This window comes from Procambarus clarkii, chromosome 35 (genome assembly GCF_040958095.1).
Source record: "Procambarus clarkii isolate CNS0578487 chromosome 35, FALCON_Pclarkii_2.0, whole genome shotgun sequence".
In the NCBI taxonomy this organism is placed as follows: Eukaryota; Metazoa; Arthropoda; class Malacostraca; order Decapoda; family Cambaridae; genus Procambarus; species Procambarus clarkii.
Window position 1 is genome coordinate 32449067 of NC_091184.1, and position 21645 is coordinate 32470711.

Below are 21645 nucleotides of genomic sequence, written 5' to 3' on the forward strand. Positions count from 1 at the left end.
CAGAAAAATATATTTCACTAAACTATTATTGTTGTTGACCAATCCACACTAAAGAAGATGAAGAGACGACGACGTTTCGACCCGTCCTGGACCATTATCAAATCGATTGTGTCACAATCGACTTGAGAATGGTCCAGGACGGACCGAAACGTCGTCGTCCCGTCACCTTCTAGTGTGTGGTCTGGTCAACATACTTCAGCCACGTTATTGTGACTCATCGCCTGCATTATTATTAGTAGTAGTAGTAGTAGTATACTGTTGTTAATACCTAGCATATTCCAGGCGTGAAGCGAGATGGGGACTGATGATAACAGAGGCACCCACAGAAGGCTCATTCACATCCCGGGTATTGGCAGACACACCAAAGTCAACATCCGACCTCTTGAAGGGTGAGTTGAATAGTTTAGTAGATCAAGAAATAGACAGGTGTACATGATGACTGATAAACATAGATGAGAAAGAAGATCAATAAATGGAAAGATGGATTGGGTAATTTATTGAAGAGTGAAGCAAATTATATATGTATAAACTAATGGGCAAATATGGGTATACATAAAAAATGAGGGATAGCTATAGTCCTATTTACAGATACACATATGAGGGTTAGTCAATATACTATGAGCCTAACTCTCTCTATTTCCTTATATGATTAAATAAAAATAATCTATGGCCAGTTATATGGGTAGACATAGATATGTATAGTATATGTATGTATATCACGAAAATAAACACGTGATTATATGTGTGTATATCACGAGAATAAACATGTATAGTATATACCCGGTAGATATAAACGCAAAATAATCAGTTATATTTTGACCTGATCGATATAATATGTCTATTGAGTGAAGTATAACTACACAAAGTGTTCCGTTGTAGCTTCGAGGAGACAAATCCTGAGAGACAGAAGGCGAAACTGAAACCCGTCCCAGTTCCTGTACTACAGCTGGTGAGTGGCAAAGTCCATAAAATTACTTGTGTAACTTTAGTTACAATAAAAATAAAAATAACATCATAACAATATTCTAAAAAAAATACTTAATATTATTAAAACAATAATTATATACAGAATAATTTTTGATCAAAATAATTATGTAAATCATATTTTTTTCCTAAATAATTTGACTATGATAATATTAAATAATATTGTAAATATATCTATAGATACTGAGCAAGTAGATATTACACAGATGTACGCATTTACGTAGACACATCTTTTGTATGCAAATATATCAAATGGGGTGCAACTGCCTACTCCAAAAATCACAGTCCTTGTGTCTTAACAGTTCAAATCCTTCTCCTGTTTACAGTTCAAGTCCTTTTCCTGCTTACAGTTCAAATCCTTCTCCTGTTTACAGTTCAAGTCCTTCTGTTTACAGTTCAAGTCCTTTTCCTGCTTACAGTTCAAGTCCTTCTCCTGTTTACAGTTCAAGTCCTTCTCCTGTTTACAGTTCAAGTCCTTCTCCTGTTTACACTTCAAATCCTTCTCTTGTTTATAGTTCAAGCCTCCTGTTTACAGTTCAAGTCCTTCCTCCTGTTAACACTTCAAGTCCTTCTCCTGTTAACACTTCAAGTCCTTCTCCTGTTAACACTTCAAGTCCTTCTCCTGTTAACAGTTCAAGTTCAGTACGGCAGGGGAGCGACGGCTGATGGTGGCAGGGGCAGCAGCAGCACTGGTGGCAGGGACGTGTCTACCAGCCCTCTTCGTCTTCTTCGGAGACATCACCAACGCCTTCGTGTACCAGGAGCTCCTAGACTCCCTCAGTAGTGATAACAACACCCAACTGATAAGGCTCTGGCAGGAGGCTGTCCAGAAGCAGCCAGCCCACGCCAACTTCACGATGGAACAGTAAGTTGCTGATCGGTGCTACCTTGAGGTGCTTCCGGGGCTTAGTGTCCCCGCGGCCCGGTCGTCGACCAGGCCTCCTGGTTGCTGGACTGATCAACCAGTCTGTTAGATGCGGCTGCTCGCAGCCTGACGTATGAGTCACAGCCTGGTTGATCAGGTATCTTTTGGAGGTGCTTATCCAGTTCTCTCTTGAACACTGTGAGGGGTCGGCCAGTTATGCCCCTTGACTCAAACCGACTCAAACTCCTCAACTCAAACTCAAACCCCTTGCTGACTCAAACCGTTTCCCCTCAATAGTACATTTGCATTTTTGACGTAGAAATTGTCAAAGATATGTGTATTAAAACTGATAGGGGCGGCTCGCGAAATTGATGTGATGTCCCGTTTTCTGTTCGTGCACCTTTCCTCATTAATGAGAGATTAGTCTATGTAAATATTTTTAAAAACTAATGGACTTCCTACAGTGTCGTAAACAACTCTTGTATGTTATTTAGGTAGACTGGCGCTCCCTACAGTATACTAAAACTAATCTTGAACACCATTCATGTATACTCATCCGTACTGGATTCTGAAACACCTCTGACTCAAGACTAACATACACTGACACTATACGGGACCTTGGAACACCTCGGGTACACAAATAACGTGCACTGACACTTCACACAGGACCCTAGAATGCCTGACTACAGCTAAAGTATACTGACACTAAACAGGAACACCTCTGATACACAGATACCTTACACTGACACTTCACACAGGACCCTAGAATGCCTGACTACAGCTAAAGTATACTGACACTAAACAGGAACACCTCTGATACACAGATACCTTACACTGACACTTCACACAGGATCCTAGAATGCCTGACTACAGCTAAAGTATACTGACACTAAACAGGAACACCTCTGATACACAGATACCTTACACTGACACTTCACACAGGACCCTAGAATGCCTGACTACAGCTAAAGTACTCTGACACTAAACAGGAACACCTCTGATACACAACTACCGTACACCTGACACTCTACACAGGATCCTGGAACAAGTGAAGGCGGTGTATGAAGTCAAGGGTGACTTCTACGGTGAGGTGGTGAGGTTTGGGGCGGGGACCTGCGCCATTGGAGCTGCGCAGATGGTTCTCGGCTACATCTTCGTCGCATCTATGAACTACGCAGCTGAGGGGCAGGTGATTACCTTTCCAGTACTCCCCCTTGTTTATTTCTTTCTTAAGTATTCTTGTATTAATTTCTATTCAAGTCAAAGTCTCAGTAGCTACTGATAAGAAGATAAATCGACACACACATACACATATCATACCTACTTTTATACGTGTGTATTTCGTGAACCATTGAGTTAATAATGCAATTAGACCATTTTGAGGTAATAGGAAGACACTTGTTTGTGGTCACAGGTGCATAGGCTGCGAGGGATGTTCCTGCATACCATACTCAGGCAGGAGATCGGATGGTTCGACACCCACCAGACGAACGACTTCGCCAGCAGGGTCACGGAGTGAGTTGTTGCAAATGCAGGTGGTGGGGGACGAACTGTCGTTCCCGTGGCAGCTGTTTTCACCTCACATGAGCCCCTTGCTGACCCCTACAACCCCACCCTAACCTCACCAACAACCCCACCCTAACCTCACCAACAACCCCACCCTAACCTCACCAACAACCCCACCCTAACCTCCCCAACAACCCCACCAACAACCCCACCCTAACCTCACCAACAACCACAACAATAACACATACACCCTTCCTTGCCCGTGACAATACTCCACCCCCCCCCCCACCCCCAGAAAAAGAGAGAGAGAGAGAGAGAGAGAGAGAGAGAGAGAGAGAGAGAGAGAGAGAGAGAGAGAGAGAGAGAGAGAGAGACAGACAGAATGAGAGAGAGAGAGAAAGAGAGAGAGACAGAATGAGAAACCATCATAAATAACAAACATACAAACACACACGAACCATGCCCCTCTACCACACACCCACAAAAAGTTAAACACACCCAAATAAAACAGAGGACCCAAGTGTTTACCTTGCAATACTCCCGCCTGTGTGCCCAGAGACCTGAACACGCTGCAGGAGGGGATAGGGGAGAAGGTCGGCATGTACCTGTTCTTCATGACCAACTTCGTGGCTTCCCTCGTTAACGCCTTCGTCCACGGCTGGTTACTCACGCTAATTATCCTCTCCGTCCTGCCCTTCCTCGGAGCCGCCACGGCCGTTACTGCCAAGGTCAGCCGCCCACTGGTTTGTTTCTTGGAGGTAAACTGTGTCCGTAACTACCCAAGTGTAATTACCTAAGTGTAGTTAGAGGATGAGAGCTACGCTCGTGGTGTCCCGGCATGTGTGTGGATTTATTATTTGTTTGTATTTACTATTTGTATCTGCAGATTCGAGCTATTAGCTCTTGGACCCCGTCTTTCTAACCAGTGTATTTTAGCTCTATTATATCTACTACACGTATTTCTCTCTAACACACACACACACACACACAGAAGCAGCCCGTAGCAGTTGTCTAACTACCAGGTACCTACTTACTGCTAGGTGAACAGGTGAATCAGGGTGAAGAAACTCTACACAGTTGGTTCCGCCTCCGCCGGGAATTGATCTCGGGCCCCTAAGACTACGGCCCCTGAGCGCTGTCCACACAGCCGCGAGGCCCCTGTGTGTGTGTGAAAGAGAGAGAGCTGATGCCCTCTCGCATGATCTTTATATACTGATATTCTCGTTTCTAAAAAAAAATAAGAAATAAAGATGCAATAATTTGTCACTTTATTGACATCCAGAGTTGGATGCTCTGTCTGACTTGGGTATCTATGGTCTCTGTTACGTGTATATGTTCTCTCTGAAGTGTATTGATGTTCTCTCTGAAGTGTACTGATGTTCTCTCTTACATATATCTATTGACTTTCATGTTCTGCACCCAGTTCCAAGCCAACCTGTCGGCGAGGGAGATGGTGGAGTACGCAAGGGCGGGCAGCATCGCTGAGGAAGTGACCTCCTCCATCAAGACGGTGGTGGCCTTCGGCGGCGAACAGAAGGAAATAGAAAGGTAAGGACACCTTGCCTTGGTCAAACCCAGTTTGGTAGGATCCAACAGGCCCTTCCTTCCCTTTGTGGGCATTACCTCACATGCAAGTATAGATTACTTCATGTTCTGCACCCTATGAGCATAGCGGGCCGCTCCAAGCAACAGCCTAGTGGACCAAACTCTCACAAGTCAAGCCTGGCCTTGGGCCGGGCTTGGGGAGTAGAAGAACTCCCACAACCCCATCAACCAGGTATCAACCAGGTATCAACCAGGGTGAGCGGTAGTGGAATAGGTTACCGGCATATATTACGGTTCAGGAACAGAACCTTTCTATTTTCGTTTAGCTAAGTTACATTAATGATGAGTTATAATTTGTTAACATATTCTCCCACAGTCTATGCACAGTTTTAGTTAGTTTAGCTAACCAAAACTAAAGGGTTTAGTGAATGGACCCCACAGTGATCTATAGGCTAAGCAATTTATATATGTAGTTATTTATATATATGTAGTTAACTCGTTACACGTTCATTTGCCTCAAGTTTGTGATCAAATTACATAGGTAGTGTTATAGTTACAGTACTGTATCTAACGTTGCAGTACATAGTCATGAGTTAAGGCGGTCCTTGATTCAAAATCTTAATGTAACTTTCTGTCCCAGAATTTCTAATTTACTCTCTGTCCCAGAACCTCTAAGTCTCTCTCTATCCTAGAATCAACCCTTCTCTCTCTCTGTCCCAGAATCAACCCTTCTCTCTCTCTGTCTCAGAGTCATCAAGTCCTTCCCTGTTCCTGTAGGTACGAGAGCAACCTGGTTCACGCCCTGAAAGCTGGACAGAAAAGGGGTCTGGTGGCAGGAGTTGGTATGGGTATGGTTTGGTTCCTCATCTACGCCGCCTACGCCCTCGCCTTTTACTACGGTACGGGTCTCATCCTGGATTCCAGACCTCCTGACGGTGATGGATCTTTCAATCCATCAAACCTCCTGATAGTAAGTTTAACGTGATTGAATCGTGCGATGCGAGTGTAGTAGACAACTCGACTGTCTCTCTCTCTCTCTCTCTCTCTCTCTCTCTCTCTCTCTCTCTCTCTCTCTCTCTCTCTCTCTCTCTCTCTCTCTCTCTCTCTCTCTCTCTCTCTCTCTCTCTCTCTCTCTCTCTCTCTCTCTCTCTCTCTCTCTCTCTCTCTCTCTCTCTCTCTCTCTCTCTCTCTCTCTCTCTCTCTCTCTCACCAACCACTTGGGCTGGACGGTAGAGCAACGATCTCGCCTCATGCAGGTCGGCGTTCAATCCCCGACCGTCCAAGTGGTTGGGCCCCAATCCTTCCCTCCGTCCCATCCCAAATCCTTATCCTGACCCCTTCCAAGTGCTATATAGTCGTAATGGCTCGGCGCTTTCCCCCGATAACTCCCCCCCCCTCTCTCTCTCTCTCTCTCTCTCTCTCTCTCTCTCTCTCTCTCTCATACTACCCCATTTTAGCCCCTGACCCAAGCACACTACCTAGGTTTATCTTGGCGTGCTCCGCCACAGGTGTTCTTCAGCGTGTTACTGGGAGCCATGAACGTTGGACAAGCGGCGCCCTACATGGAGGCCTTCAGCATGGCTCGAGGGGCGGCAGCAACCATCTTCGACATCGTGGAGAGGAAGTCAAACATCGACCCGAGCAGCGCTCACGGCGACCGCCCGTCTGATATCAAAGGAACCATCGGTAGGACCAAATCATTTCTTGAAGTGAAGAGATATGAACACCGGTGATGGTAACTGTAATCAATGTGTCTTGTGGATAAAATAGCAACCGTGTTTTAAGTTTTTTATCCCGTAGCGGATGCTTGGGGCAGTAGGGAGCATTACTCTGGAATTTCAATAGCAAGAAGGGTGCTAAGAAGCTGTGAGATATGAGACGTGAGGTGTGAGACATCTCATACTCCTGCTCTCTCTTCCTCCTCTCTGGCAGAGTTTAAGGACGTGCACTTCAGCTACCCGTCTCGTCCTGACGTGGAGACGCTGAAGGGTGTGAACCTGAGGGTGGAGCCCGGGCAGACGGTGGCGCTGGTGGGGGCCTCCGGCTGCGGCAAGTCCACCTGCATCCAGTTGGTGCAGAGGTTCTACGACCCGCTCAAAGGGAGCGTAAGTTCCACCATCTGTCAGCGTTTTCCTTCTCGATTTTGTGTGAAGTGTGCAAAGCATCCATAAATATTCAATAGGGAATGTCTATTTATTTGTGTCTGTATGAGATTGAGGCCAAACGCTTGGGGATAGTCTCACCCGAATTTGCAAGGTGAATGGTCCGGGGAACGGCACGTACATAGGCTGCGGTCGGGCCTATTGGTCAAGAGCTTAGTTGGGCCTAATGTCGACCCCACCCCAATTAAATCGAAGAGAGAGAGAGAGAGAGAGAGAGAGAGAGAGAGAGAGAGAGAGAGAGAGAGAGAGAGAGAGAGAGAGAGAGAGAGAGAGAGAGAGAGAGAGAGAGAGAGAGAGAGAGAGAGAGAGAGAGAGACAGAGAAAGAGAGAGAGTAACAGAGTGCTCACAAGCACTAAGACAATGAGGTTACAGGTGCTGGTGGACGGACGACCTCTCCCCTCTCTGAACCTTGGGTGGCTGCGGGAGCAGGTAGGCGTGGTGGGGCAGGAACCAGTGCTCTTCGCCACTACCATCGCTGAGAACATCCGCTACGGGCAGCCGGGAGTCTCCATGCTAGACATACAGCAGGCAGCCAGGGAAGCCAACGCCCATGACTTCATTATGCAGTTTCCCAAGGTATTTATGTAATGTAAACACAGGCGTTTAGATATGCTTTCTTATGGTTAAAAATCCATATTTTTATCATAATTTTCGAGATCTGCTAAAGCTATTCTGGCGATGTATTCTCTGAAATGCATCACCCTTGATGTATTCTCAGTTGCAAGACATTCTGGTTGATAAATGTCTCTTTTAAATTATTCTAGGCTAGGTTTACGGTATACTCAGCATAACAATGCTTGCCAGAAACTTGTTTGGATGCAAGGCAAAGCTTGCCTTGCATCCAAACAGTGTGCTGTACAGATCACATTCCTTGCGTCAAGATGTTCACTTGTGACAAGTGAACACAAGTTACAGGATGAACAACTGACTAGATTTTCTTCAAAATGAAGGGTGTTGAACACATCAGTATGGCAATATTTTCACTCACAGGATTAGTGACGCTGCCCAATAACCTCGCCCATCGGGACAAATTTAAGAAAACAAGAATTGTTCATACCGGAAGAAAAAGAAATCATTGAACTCTGCTGTGGAATTCAGTAATTTACTTAACGACTGCACTTAATATGTCTAGTGTAAATTCCCCTCATTGGATTAAATTTTCGCTTTTATAAGTGATATACCCAAACCTATTTCAAACAAGAGTTTATTAAATATATTTACTTAATTTATATATTGTTTAAATGAACTCATATCTCTGCTTCAGATTCGAGCTGATGGGAATATTGATTTATTTCCATATTTATTTGGTATATTGTAATTGCTCGCTCTCTCTCTCTCTGGCTCTGTCTCTCTGTCTCTGGCACTCTCTCTCTCTCTCTCTCTCTCTCTCTCTGTCTCTCTCTTTCTCTGTCTCTCTCTCTATCTCTCTCTCTCTCTCTCTCTCTCTCTCTCTCTCTCTCTCTCTCTCTCTCTCTCTCTCTCTCTCTCTCTCTCTCCCACGACAGAAGTACGAGACGCAGGTAGGGGAGTGCGGAGCGCAGATGTCGGGTGGACAGAAGCAACGCATAGCCATCGCTCGTGCCCTGGTGCGTCAACCACGCATCTTACTGCTGGACGAGGCCACCTCTGCCCTCGACACCCAGAGCGAGACTGTGGTGCAACAGGCACTGGATAAGGTCAGGGAAACAGGTCAGGGCCAGTGATTCAGGTGAAGAAGGTCAAATGGACAGATCAGGGTGACAAAGACAGGGGCTTGCACGACTACAGGTTAATTTTTTTTTATTTTTTTTTTATTTTATTTTTTTTATTTTTTTTTTTATTTTTTTTATAGATATATACAAGAGTTGTTACATTCTTGTACAGCCACTAGTACGCGTAGCGTTTCGGGCAGATAATCTCATTATATTTACTTTCATACACACACACACACACACACACACACACACACACACACACACACACACACACACACACACACACACACACACACACACACACACATGCACACACACACACACACATGCACACACACACGAGTGAAATGTGTTAGAAAAGGAAGTAGCGAAGCTAACTCCAAAGATGCATTTGAGAAAGCAAAACTGTGTGGATTATTTAATATATGAATCGAAATTAGAGAATACAAATATAACTGACAAACACAATAAAAGGAACCACCAGACAGAATAAATCTTCTTACTCTTATTCATTACTTCGATTCAAGTAATGAATAATTTGCAGATCATGAACAAGGGAAGTGAATCAATAAATGGGTCTTAGAGCAGGGGCGAATACAGTATATCGATACTCCACGGGTATATTACGCAAAACTCAATAAAATGTTAAATAATTAGAAGAAGGAAGATTAAGTAAAATACAGACAGACAACAACACACACACACACCTGGGCTCTGTTTACAATTTGACAACAAAGCCTCATTCAATTTCTTCAGTTTGACGTGATTGATTGATGAAATTGATCCTTGTGAAAATCATTTTAACGCTCTACTATATTAGTGTCAGTTTCATCAACATTACACCCAGAGCAACACACTGATCACCACAAAAAAATGCCCCTCTATCACCACAACAAATTTCCCTCCATCACCACAACAAATTTCCCAGTCCACAAGTTACAATCCATGTACTGGCGACAGGTCCGGCAGGGCCGCACCACCATCGTGGTTGCTCATCGCCTCTCCACCATCAGAACAGCAGACAAGATAGTGGCGTTCGACGAGGGGAGGGTGGCGGAGGAGGGGTCCCACGAGGACCTCATGCTTCAGAGGGGTCTCTACTACAACCTGGTAAATGCCCAACTCTCCCCCGGGGAGCCCTGTGTGCAAACTGGTGAGTAGCTTGAAACTCTTGTTGACCAGACCACACACTAGAAGGTGAAGGGACGACGACGTATCGGTCCGTCCTGGACCATTCTCAAGTCGATTTGAGAATATATAATCGACTTGAGAATGGTCCAGGACGGACCGAAACGTCGTCGTCCCTTCACCTTCTAGTGTGTGGTCTGGTCAACATACTTTAGCCACGTTATTGTGACTCATCGCCTGCACTTGAAACTCTTGATAACGTCGTTGCTTTCTCTGGAAAACACAAATGATTTGAAATCATAATATTAACATTGGCGAGTATATGGCTCTAGTTTCATCATCTACCCAGCAGTCATGTAACCATACCACTGAATAATGCGTCATCCTTAATGAACAGCAATTTATGACACGCGACAATGAACGACAGAACCCGTGGATACCCCGTCGGAATGGCCCGAGGAACTGGAGGAGACGCTGACGACGCAAGAGGTGGAGGAGGAGCAGATTCTGACGGAGATCACGCAGATCCTTGAGGACCTGGCAGTCAGTTCTCCGTCATCCAGATGCCCAACTGTCAGGAGTTCAGCACTTAGAAGGCGCACTCAGCCATCATCAAAATCCTTAGTTACTGGGCACTCTGAGCACTCCGGCTTGGGAGAAAAGGTAGGTACATTCACTGCTTCTCTAACCATGTCCATGGAGGACAGAAGAAAATGTATATATGCTGGTTAGCATTGTAAATGTGTGGCCACGTCTGTGGTAGAAAATAATAATAATAAAAAAAAAAATAAAAAAAAAACTGCTCTCTTGGTCAGGATACGTCAATTATCTACGAAACCTTTACAGCTTTCCCCCAATGTAAGGTCATCGTGAGGAGAAAGCGCTAAGTCAGTATGATTATATAATACTTGGAAGAGATATAAGGACACAGAGCTGGGATATGACACAGGAAAGGAATGGTGCCCAAACACAAGGACCATCGGGGGGTCGAACGCCGACCTGCAAGAAGCGAGGTCGTTACTGTACCGACTAGTCCAAAACTTCATAACCCAAGGTTACAGTGGCTATCAACAACCTTGTAGTGCTTCGGAGCTCATAAACTGATTAATAAATGTAAAGAAAGCCGCCATGATTAATGAAAGATGTAAAGGTTTCGTAAGTGGTTGAGTAAATGCTTAATGAATCATTACTCTAATATGTATAATACTTAATTATGTATACTATCGATAGGAAACATATACTAATTCGAAGTTTATGATTTTTGGGGATAATTTCTGCTTATTAAACACTTTGATATTATTAGTATTATTATTGAAGGAACTCAACAATAGCGGGATATATTAGTGAGAAAATTGCTGAAGCAGAGCGGGGATCGAACCTGGATCTTGGTGAATGCCAGAGGCACGTCTTACCCTTGACCCATGTCATGCTCCAAAGATTAACTCATTGACATATCATGCTACTGGGATTTCCTTGTGTATTTGAAACGAGCGAAATGGTGAAGAACTCCATACTACTCCACGGTGCTTGCATTACTGGCTGTGGTAACAGGTGGGTTATTTTGAGATGATTTCGGGGCTTTAGTGTCCCCGCGGCCCGGTCCTTGACCTGGCCTCCACCCCCAGGAAGCAGGCCGTGACAGCTGACTAACACCCAGGTACCTATTTTACTGCTAGGTAACAGGGGCATAGGGTGAAAGAAACTCTGCCCATTGTTTCTCGCCGGCGCCCGGGATCGAACCTTGACCACAGGATCACAAGTCCAGCGTGCTGTCCGCTCGGCCGACCGGCTCCCATGGGGAGCCGATTCTGGGGTCCACAGAATCCTTACTGGTAAACATAATTATGTTATTTAAACTCCTTATTTCCCATCTCTCAAAATATTATTATTATTGGTTTGTCATAATTATTTACACTACTGCTGTTTTCATTACTATTCCACAATATTTTTTTCAGGTATTAACGTTTAATATTTGTACAGCCTTTAACATTGATCATTTCTGTTTCGTTATCATTTTTCAGGTGGAGGAGGAACAGCAGCGAGACGTCTCGCTGTATGAGATCCTGAAGTTGAACGCCTCAGGAGTGGCCTTACATCCTGCTGGGGGTGACCTGTTCAGCTCTCATGGGGTCCTCCACCCCCATCTTTGCCATCCTCTTCGGGGAGGTGCTAGGGGTAAGTCCTAGAGTGGTTCCAGGGGGTAGGTCCTGGGGATGGTTCCAGGGGGTAGGTCCTGGGGTGGTTCCAGGGGGTGGGGTCCTGGGGTGGTTCTAGGGGGTGGGGTCCTGGGGATGGTTCTAGGGGAGTGGGTCCTGGTAATTCCATCTTCCCCAGGGGTGGTACAAGATTACTATCCGAGTGCCGGCGGTGGGGTGGTTCAAATAGCCTCGGCTATCACCTCATTATGTCCGGTCGTGATGGTCAAGTGGATTAAGGCGTCTTGTACATACCAGTTGCGTGGCATCTGGGAGTATGGGTTCGAGTCACTTCTGGGGTGTGAGTTTTCAGTTATATATATATATATATATATATATATATATATATATATATATATATATATATATATATATATATATATATATATATATATATATATATATATATATATATATATATAATATATATATATATATAATATATATATATATATGTCTGTCCTAAGCTTGAAACAATCCAGTGATCTCACGTTTATTATTTTACCCGATAATTTATTACGCAAATCAACAGCTGTTTCCAACCCAGTATTTATCTAGGTTATGTTTAAATATATACAACTCAGCCAATTAGCTCTGGCATTCATTTATTGTATATCTTCTCTCCTTCTCTCTGTTCATTTGCTTTGTTTCCACTCTCAATTTTAGAATATTTATAAAGGACTCACAACCATGGTGTTCGAGGTTCGAGTCTCCAAGCGAATGGAATTAGAATATTTATTTTGGTTAATGTTTGCAGACTCTGTCACTTGCTGAAGAGAGCGAGGCGAGGAAGGAAGCCAATCACTACGCACTCATGTTCCTCATTCTCGGAACACTCATTGCTTTTGCCATGTTCCTGCAGGTGAGTCTAAACAGACAGGCAGCACCAACCATGCAAGTCACATACTGGCTCACAGCCTTGGAAGTCAAACATTGATTCCCGACTATACATGCAATGTATTAACCAACAACCATGCAATGTCAATCAATAGTTACACAACAACGTTACGCGGAAGACGCAAACATGCAAGATATAAGTTGCATGCACATCTATCATACCATACAAGCCATACACTGGTCACATAACCATACAAACTCTTCACGCATGCACATCTATCATACCATACAAGCCATACACTGGTCACATAACCATACAAACTCTTCACGCATGCACATCTATCATACCATACAAGCCATACACTGGTCACATAACCATACAAACTCTTCACGCATGCACATCTATCATACCATACAAGCCATACACTGGTCACATAACCATACAAACTCTTCACGCATGCACATCTATCATACCATACAAGCCATACACTGGTCACATAACCATACAAACTCTTCACGCATGCACGTCTATCATACCATACAAGCCATACACTGGTCACATAACCATACAAACTCTTCACGCATGCACATCTATCATACCATACAAGCCATACACTGGTCACATAACCATACAAACTCTTCACGCATGCACATCTATCATACCATACAAGCCATACACTGGTCACATAACCATACAAACTCTTCACGCATGCACATCTATCATACCATACAAGCCATACACTTTTCACATAACCATACAAACTCTTCACGCATGCACGTCTATCATACCATACAAGCCATACACTGGTCACATAACCATACAAACTCTTCACGCATGCACATCTATCATACCATACAAGCCATACACTGGTCACATAACCATACAAACTCTTCACGCATGCACATCTATCATACCATACAAGCCATACACTGGTCACATAACCATACAAACTCTTCACGCATGCACGTCTATCATACCATACAAGCCATACACTGGTCACATAACCATACAAACTCTTCACGCATGCACGTCTATCATACCATACAAGCCATACACTGGTCACATAACCATACAAACTCTTCACTCAGCCATACAAACCATCCATTAGCGACACACTCGTACTAACCACTACGAGCCACACAAACAATCCACGAACCACACAATCATACAACCACTCCTTGGGACCACACGACCATACAAACAAACCTCCGGCCGTACGAACCATCCAGCAAGACACACAACCATTCAGTACTATCTTTTTTTTCTTCAGATATACATGTTTTCCCTCTCTGGAGAAAAACTCACATCCCGGCTCCGGAAACTGAGCTTCGCTGCGATGCTGAAGCAGGAGATGGCGTGGTTCGACGAGGAGAGGAACTCAGTAGGAGCCTTGTGCTCTAGATTGTCTGCAGATGCATCTGCAGTACAGGGGGTGAGTATGTTGCCTATAACTCATGGCCACTGGGCTCCATTCCATCCAGTGGTCGACCCCAAAGACGTATTCATCAATTTTAACATTCTGTTTATTTAAAACAAAACTTTTTTCAAATATAAATTAATATTATTATATATATTAGCATATTGTGCATATTTAGGTCTGTTTAGGTTAGGTTAAGGTTGGTGTTTAGGTTCTGTTGGCGGTTATTTGTATTTGTAGTACGTGGGTGAAGCATTTACAGCGTTGTGGTTCGAACAAAAGTCGTCAGCGAAGCACTTGTTCCGGAAGTGTTCAGATGTCATGAGTTGTGATTCGTGTGTAAACCATTTTTCATTTATAAACAGTGGGTTTGGCGGGTGAATGGAATGGACTTTGGCCTTTGTTTATGAGGACGGGCTGCCTCAGGATAGGCTCGTCCAGGAGGCAGCCAACCCTAAAGAGTATTTGTCAGTCTTAAAGTACTGTGTATTAAAATTGTTTGTTCTCATTTATATATTAATACCATTATATATTAAAGTTCTATGTATAGTTAGGAGTTTAGGTTCTGTTGGCGGTTATTTGCATATAAATTACGTGGGTGAAGCATTTACAGAATTGCGATTCGAACAGAGGTTGTCAGCGAAGCACTGTTTGAGAACTGTTCGAACACCATCAGCTGAGAGTCGTGTGTAAACCTTTCTTTATACATAAACAAGGGTTTGGCGGCTTAATTAACGAGCTCTTAGCGTTTGTTGCAGCCCATCCTCATAAATAAAGGAATCAATAATAATAATAAAAATAATAATATCATTTTTATTATTATTATTATTATTATTATTATTATTATTATTAATATTATTATTATTATAGCATATACCCGTGATGCCCAACACGTCCCTCTCACACCACAATGTGCGCCCAACAGGCCACAGGATCACGAGTGGGCACCATCGCGCAGTCCATCAGTACCCTGGGCATCGGGGCAAGCCTGGCATTATACTATGACTGGCGTCTGGGCCTCGTTTCCTTGCCCTTCGTGCCCTTCGTCCTGCTTGCCATGTACCTGCAGAGCAAGATCCTGACGGGGCAGAGTGTCACAGAGTCCAAGGACCTTGACGACGCCGGCAAGGTAGGTGACAGGGGCGGCTGAGGAATGATTGGAGAGCTACAGAAGATTCACTGGAGTGAGAGATGATTGGAATGAAAATGACAGGAGATTGATTGAAGAATTACCGGTGATTTGCATGTGAATATCACAAGAATGACAGGTACAAAAGTTAGTGGCAGGAGTAAAGTGGATTACCTGGTAGGCCTACGGCTGAATGATACCAAATTTCGTATTCATTACGTTCCATATCAATCTAATTCTGAATATTAAAAAGCAGACTAGCATGTGAGTGGCCGCTGGATCCTTCCAAACTACAAGTCTTGTTAAGCTTCTAGTTAGGATACTTTGACGCCCATCTATGGTACAGTGTGTTTCTGGGGCGTCCAGAGACGCAAGTTCAATCCCCCAACCTTTGCCATAACAATTTAATACAGTATTATATATTTCAGTTACACGAAGGTATGCACTGAGCATTGTGATAGTAGATACATATTACATATTATACATATGACAATTTTTTCCCCAAATTTGAAATACAAATATCTCCTATATAGACACATGCTGATGTTCAAAAGATACATTAGAGAATATAAATACATTAGTGTATATAGATACTTAGGTATATATAGGCACATCACTGCATATACGTATTACTGCATGATATAGACAAATGAATCTATCATGTATAAGGTAGAATGTAACCTGCTCTGTAATTTTAGGCCATAGCACTTCGAAATAGAAAATATGTATAATTTTCAAAATGCAGATGTTTAAGTAATGCATATTATTCCTCTCATTATCCTCTGCATTATATAATGCATATTATTCCTCTCATTATCCTCTCTCATTCCTCTACTCCTCTCATTCCTCTTATTCCTCCCATTATTCCTTGACTCAATCCGAATTCTCACCTTGCAACCTGTCTTCTCACCTGTTTGACCAAACTATCCCCTGTCTACCCGACTTGCAGATAGCGATCGAGGCCATCACCAACATCCGAACAGTGGCATCGTTGCATCTCGAACAACGCTTTGCAGAACGCTATGCCCAGGCACTCACCTCATCTCACCTGCAGGCACTCAAGAAGTCCCATGTCAGAGGTACTTGGCTCTCTCTCTCTCTCTCTCTCTCTCTCTCTCTCTCTCTCTCTCTCTCTCTCTCTCTCTCTCTCTCTCTCTGTTGTGATCCACAGTTGTTCGTCAACACTCTTAATCACTGTGTTTGCTGGAACTTGCGCATCTTAGGTGAGTGTTATCTCTTGCAGGTGGCACCTTCGGCTTCGCCCAAGCTGTTCCGTTCTTCGCCTACGCCAGCACCATGTTCTACGGAGGCCGCTTGGTGGAGCGGAAGGAACTAGGCTACGAGAGTGTTTTCAAGTGAGAGAGTTTCAAGTGTACTAGAGTGTGTGTATGTTTATATTTTCATTATAAAGGACATCAATGTATGTAACTTTTAAAACACACATAAACACCCTAATTCAATCATACTTTTCACACTCTTCTTCGTATCAACATTATTGAATGACATGTCTGATACAGAAAACGGTTTCAAGAATCTTTTTGTTAATAATATATATCTGTCCGTCTGTGTGTCTCCGTCTCTCCCCTCAACACAGAGTAGCGGAGGCGATGATCCTGGGGACGATGGTGGTGGGTCAAGTGCTGGCGTTTGCCCCTAACTACAGCAAGGCAAGAGTGGCAGCGTCCAGGATCTTCAGGATGCTGGAGAGAAAGCCGGCCATTCCCACCTCCAGGGACGCCGGTCTCACTCCGGTGCGTCTTGTAGAGCTGAGAAGTTGAGAAGATGTGCTGAGAAAGGGGGGAAAGAGAGAGAGAGAGAGAGAGAGTGAGAGAGAGAGAGAGAGAGAGAGAGAGAGAGAGAGAGAGAGAGAGAGAGAGAGAGAGAGAGAGAGAGAGAGAGAGAGAGAGAGAGAGAGAGAGAGAGAGTGAGAGAGAGAGAGAGAGAGAGAGAGAGAGAGAGAGAGAGAGAGAGAGAGAGAGAGAGAGAGAGAGAGAGAGAGAGAGAGAGAGAGAGAGAGAGAGAGAGAGAGAGAGAGAGAGAGAGAGAGAGAGAGAGAGAGAGAGAGAGAGAGAGAGAGAGAGAGAGAGAGAGAGAGAGAGAGACAGACAGACAGACAGACAGACAGACAGACAGACAGACAGACAGACAGACAGACAGACAGACAGACAGACAGACAGACAGAGAAGGGGGAGTAGATGTGTTCAAGGACGAAGAGGCGTAGGAAGAGATGTTAAATTTCTCACATGTAAAAATATTTGCAAATGCTATTGAAGTGTTAGTCTCCTGCATTGTTGACATATATCCTCTTATCGGACAAAGAAAACATTTGCATTTTAATTCTGGAAGTTGTGAAAGCCTTCAAACGCATTTGTCGGCATCTGCAATAAGTGTAGAATATAGTCTTGATTTATGCAATATGTTCAACATCAATTTCCTCCTTTGCTCAAATTTATTGTAATAATTTAAGAGCTCGGCGAGCGCCTGACATGTTGCTTTCTTTTGTGGAGACCAGAACGAGGACGTGAGGGACATCCAGTTGACTGACGTGCATTTCACGTACCCGAGCCGTCGTGATGTGCCCATCCTGAGTGGTCTGAAGGTGGGCGTGGGTCGTGGGCAGACCTTGGCACTCGTGGGCGGTTCTGGCTGTGGCAAAAGCACTATCATCGCCCTCCTGGAGAGGTTCTATGACGCCGGGGCTGGCACGGTGGTAGGTGTCGGGGTGGTAGTGGTGGTGGTGGCTGGTGTTGGTGTGTGTGGTAGTTGTTAGTTGACTGTGGTGGAGGCTTTGGTAAAAGCAAGTAAAAGCTGAAGAAAAATTATTATTTTAACGTGCGACACTGCTGTTGTGTGTAAAATTTCCTTTGAATCATAATCCGCTCTATGCTCTTCCTATTTGTATCTATCTTTCGCTTACTCTTACCCTCCCGTCGTTTACCTCTCCCTCCCATTTCTATCTCCTATCTGTCAGCTAAATCTATCCCTCTGCGTCCTCCGTTCCCTCAGAGCATCAACGGGGAGAATGTTCAGCAACTCGACGTCTCCTGGGTGAGGAGACAGCTGGGTCTGGTGTCCCAGGAACCCGTGCTCTTTGACCGCACCGTCGCGGAAAATATTGCCTACGGTGACAACTCTCGCCTCGTCAGCAGGGAGGAGATTGTCTGGGCAGCCCAGCAGGCTAACATTCACGCCTTCGTAGAGTCCCTCCCAGACGTAAGTCACTATTCTTGTACCTATTCGGACTCTTTGAGTGAAGGAGTTTCGTCAGTCTAGCTGTGTCAGCCCCTTACACCTTCTTCTTCCAGTACATTCCAGGTGTGAATGAATTTTTTTTATATTGGCGGTTTACAATAAGTTAACATTACATGGAATTATAGCTTATGATATTGTTTCTATATATGGAACACTATCAGCACCCCTTTGTTGCCTTGGTTTTGGGTGTTGGTAACTGTACAGTAATTATCACGAAATAGGGATCTCCACGTATATATTGGAGTGGACCAGTGACCGAGATCAGGAAAGTTGGAGTGGATGACAGCTTCTAATTCTCATATCCTCTCATGGTCAAGACGATTTCGATTCTCATTTATAGGTTCAGGGGTTCGTATCCTGTCCGGAACAAAAACAGAGTAATAGCGTTTCCTTTTACGTCTTGTCTCTTTTCACTTACAAGTAATTAGGTACCTGGGAGTTAGACAGTCTCTTGTGGGGTTGCTTCCTGGAAACGGTCAGTAATATGCTTAGTAGTAAGATACACACACACACAGGTGGAGGCAGACTCCATACAAAGTTTCAAATGTAGATATGATAGAGCTCAGTAGGCTCAGGCATCTGTGCACCAGTTGATTGACAGTTGAAAGGAGTGACCAAAGAGCCAGAGCTCAACCCCCGCAAACACAACTAGGTTCGTACACACACACACACACACACACACACACACACACACACACACACACACACACACACTGTACATATGATACAATCACTCGCGCTGTGAAAAAAAACGATAAGGATTGACTAGGAACCAATCTATAACTGTTCGTCCAGCAGCACTTGGTGACCTGGCAGTAAAACCGATTGGTGGATTATGTTCCAGAAAAAAAATACTATTGAAAGAAAAGGTTTAGCCTATTAACAGGAGTCAGAAGTCATCTACTCCTGTACCCTCCTGTAAAAAAAAAGTCCTAGTCATATCAGCATAACTCTTTCTCCAAAGAATAACCTTACCTCTTTTTAACTAAAAATATTCGAGAGAAATTCCAACTTTCCAGGTAACGAGTTCCCTTTTCAACAGTCTGAAGACCCTATTTGACCCTGTAGCCCTTCCCTCAGGGATACGAGACTCGTGTTGGACCCAAGGGAACCCAGTTATCTGGTGGTCAGAAGCAGCGCATAGCAATCGCCCGAGCCTTGGTTCGAAACCCTAGTGTGCTTCTTCTGGACGAAGCCACCTCTGCCCTTGACACAGAGAGTGAGAAGGTCAGTGGGTTCCGTCTATATGTTTCTGTTTCTAGCGTCTAGTTTTCTAGCTTCGGAAAATCACATTGCAAAGGGGAAAAGATTTTTAGAAGACATTTTCGGCCTGATCCTATGTGTCAATCACTGTGGTTGTGCGTTGACAGGCGGTCCAGGAGGCGCTGGAGAGGGCACAAGAGGGCCGCACGTGCATCGTGATCGCCCACCGCCTCTCTACCGTCCAAGGCGCAGACTCCATCGCTGTGGTAGACGGCGGCCGGGTGGTGGAGTCCGGTACCCATAGGGAGTTGCTGCAGAAGCGAGGCCACTACTACGCCCTCCACGGCAGTTCCCACTGAGCTGGATCCTACAGGAAGACGTTTACAGGCCCGAGGCTCAAGTATTCACAGATGTCCACTTGGGCTTGGTGCCTTCCTTTGATAATTTCTTACTTCACAGACATACCCACTTACAAGATCTGCACTTCTTACTTAACTTTGATTTGAAGACGACCTTGGAGCGCTTTGAACCACGTAAACTAGTTAGTAAACATAGACGAAGCCGTCGTACTCGAGGTTAAAGGTTCATATCTTGTAAGTGATTCATGGCCCTGGCTGGTTGTGTCTGGGGCGCGTGTCTGTGTGTCTGGGGATGTGTCTGATGGTGTGTCTGTGTGTCTGGGGATGTGTCTGGGGGTGTGTCTGTGTCTAGCCGCGTGTCTGTGTGTGTAGTGCTAGGCACAAGTTATATATTTACACTGGCAGTGTAAGTTGTGTATGCTCATTTGTGGGTAGATCACAACACACCACTCGATAAAACAATATATTGCCATGTACAAATACAAGGAGGGATTATCAAACACAATTACCAGCTGATGGAAGTATATAAAATTGCCCCAAACCCTTTCAACAAAAAAATAATTGCAAATATAAAGTAAATCCCAGCCAATCACGTTCACGCAAAATGACAATCACTCAATCTCGTTAGTGAGCTTGTTTAGCGATTGGATAGTCTGACTGAACACTGATTCTATTGTAGTCGGATAAACCACATATCCTATTAAATGGTTGTACAATATTTTATGTATTTTTTTAACCGGTTATTAGTATTTGCAGGCTGTGTTTATTGATGATAATTCGTTTAGTCGGGGACAGAACGCCTGTGTATATATATACTTTGTCTTGTAAGGCCCCCCCCCCCTTTCAAGGTCAAACTACCGGCCCTCCCTAGGATGGAACCCCACAACAGTTTCCTAACTCCAGGGGTACCTACTTACTGCTAGGTGAACAGAGACATTAGATGATCGGAAACGTGCCCAACCTTTTTTGCCCCGCCAGGGGAATCGAATCTGGGATCCCCGATTGCTAGTCGAGAGCGAAGCCAAGTGTACTACGAGACAAATTCCTACGAGATGCTATGTATGTGGACTCATATGGTTCGATTTCCGGTCGAGGCAGAAACAAATGAACAGTTCCCTTCACCTGATGCTCCTGTTCAGCAGTAAATAGGTACCTGGGAGTCAGACATGTGCTACGGGCTGCATCTTGGGGATGTGGGGGTGTGTGAGAGAAAAATACATGTAATAGATATGATAGAGGAAAACAGATCAGGAGTCAGTACATTAGGCAACAGAGTTAGAAAGGCAATAAAGAAATAGTAAATATGAATAGTAAATACACACATATATGCACATTTTTAGATTCTTTTTTTAAATAAATTGTTTATG

General features: G+C 44.3%; 1 protein-coding gene across 1 annotated transcript in view; it reads left to right on the plus strand.

Annotated features, from left to right (window-relative positions):
• Positions 1-20996, plus strand: part of LOC123768533 (ATP-dependent translocase ABCB1) — a 30508-nt gene extending 9512 nt beyond the window's left edge. Inside the window, 26 exon segments of the mRNA XM_069336266.1 lie at positions 283-389; positions 880-949; positions 1617-1849; positions 2885-3038; positions 3264-3364; positions 3912-4083; positions 4779-4903; positions 5678-5870; positions 6409-6586; positions 6833-7005; positions 7436-7639; positions 8569-8739; positions 9718-9910; positions 10313-10548; positions 11907-12035; positions 12037-12060; positions 12838-12942; positions 14189-14350; positions 15261-15464; positions 16414-16543; positions 16708-16819; positions 17059-17215; positions 17977-18174; positions 18471-18677; positions 19797-19943; positions 20087-20996. Of these exon segments, the coding sequence (XP_069192367.1) occupies positions 295-389; positions 880-949; positions 1617-1849; positions 2885-3038; positions 3264-3364; positions 3912-4083; positions 4779-4903; positions 5678-5870; positions 6409-6586; positions 6833-7005; positions 7436-7639; positions 8569-8739; positions 9718-9910; positions 10313-10548; positions 11907-12035; positions 12037-12060; positions 12838-12942; positions 14189-14350; positions 15261-15464; positions 16414-16543; positions 16708-16819; positions 17059-17215; positions 17977-18174; positions 18471-18677; positions 19797-19943; positions 20087-20278 (4065 nt within the window). The 5' untranslated portion in view covers positions 283-294 and the 3' untranslated portion in view covers positions 20279-20996.
• The last annotated feature ends 649 nt before the right edge of the window (positions 20997-21645 follow it).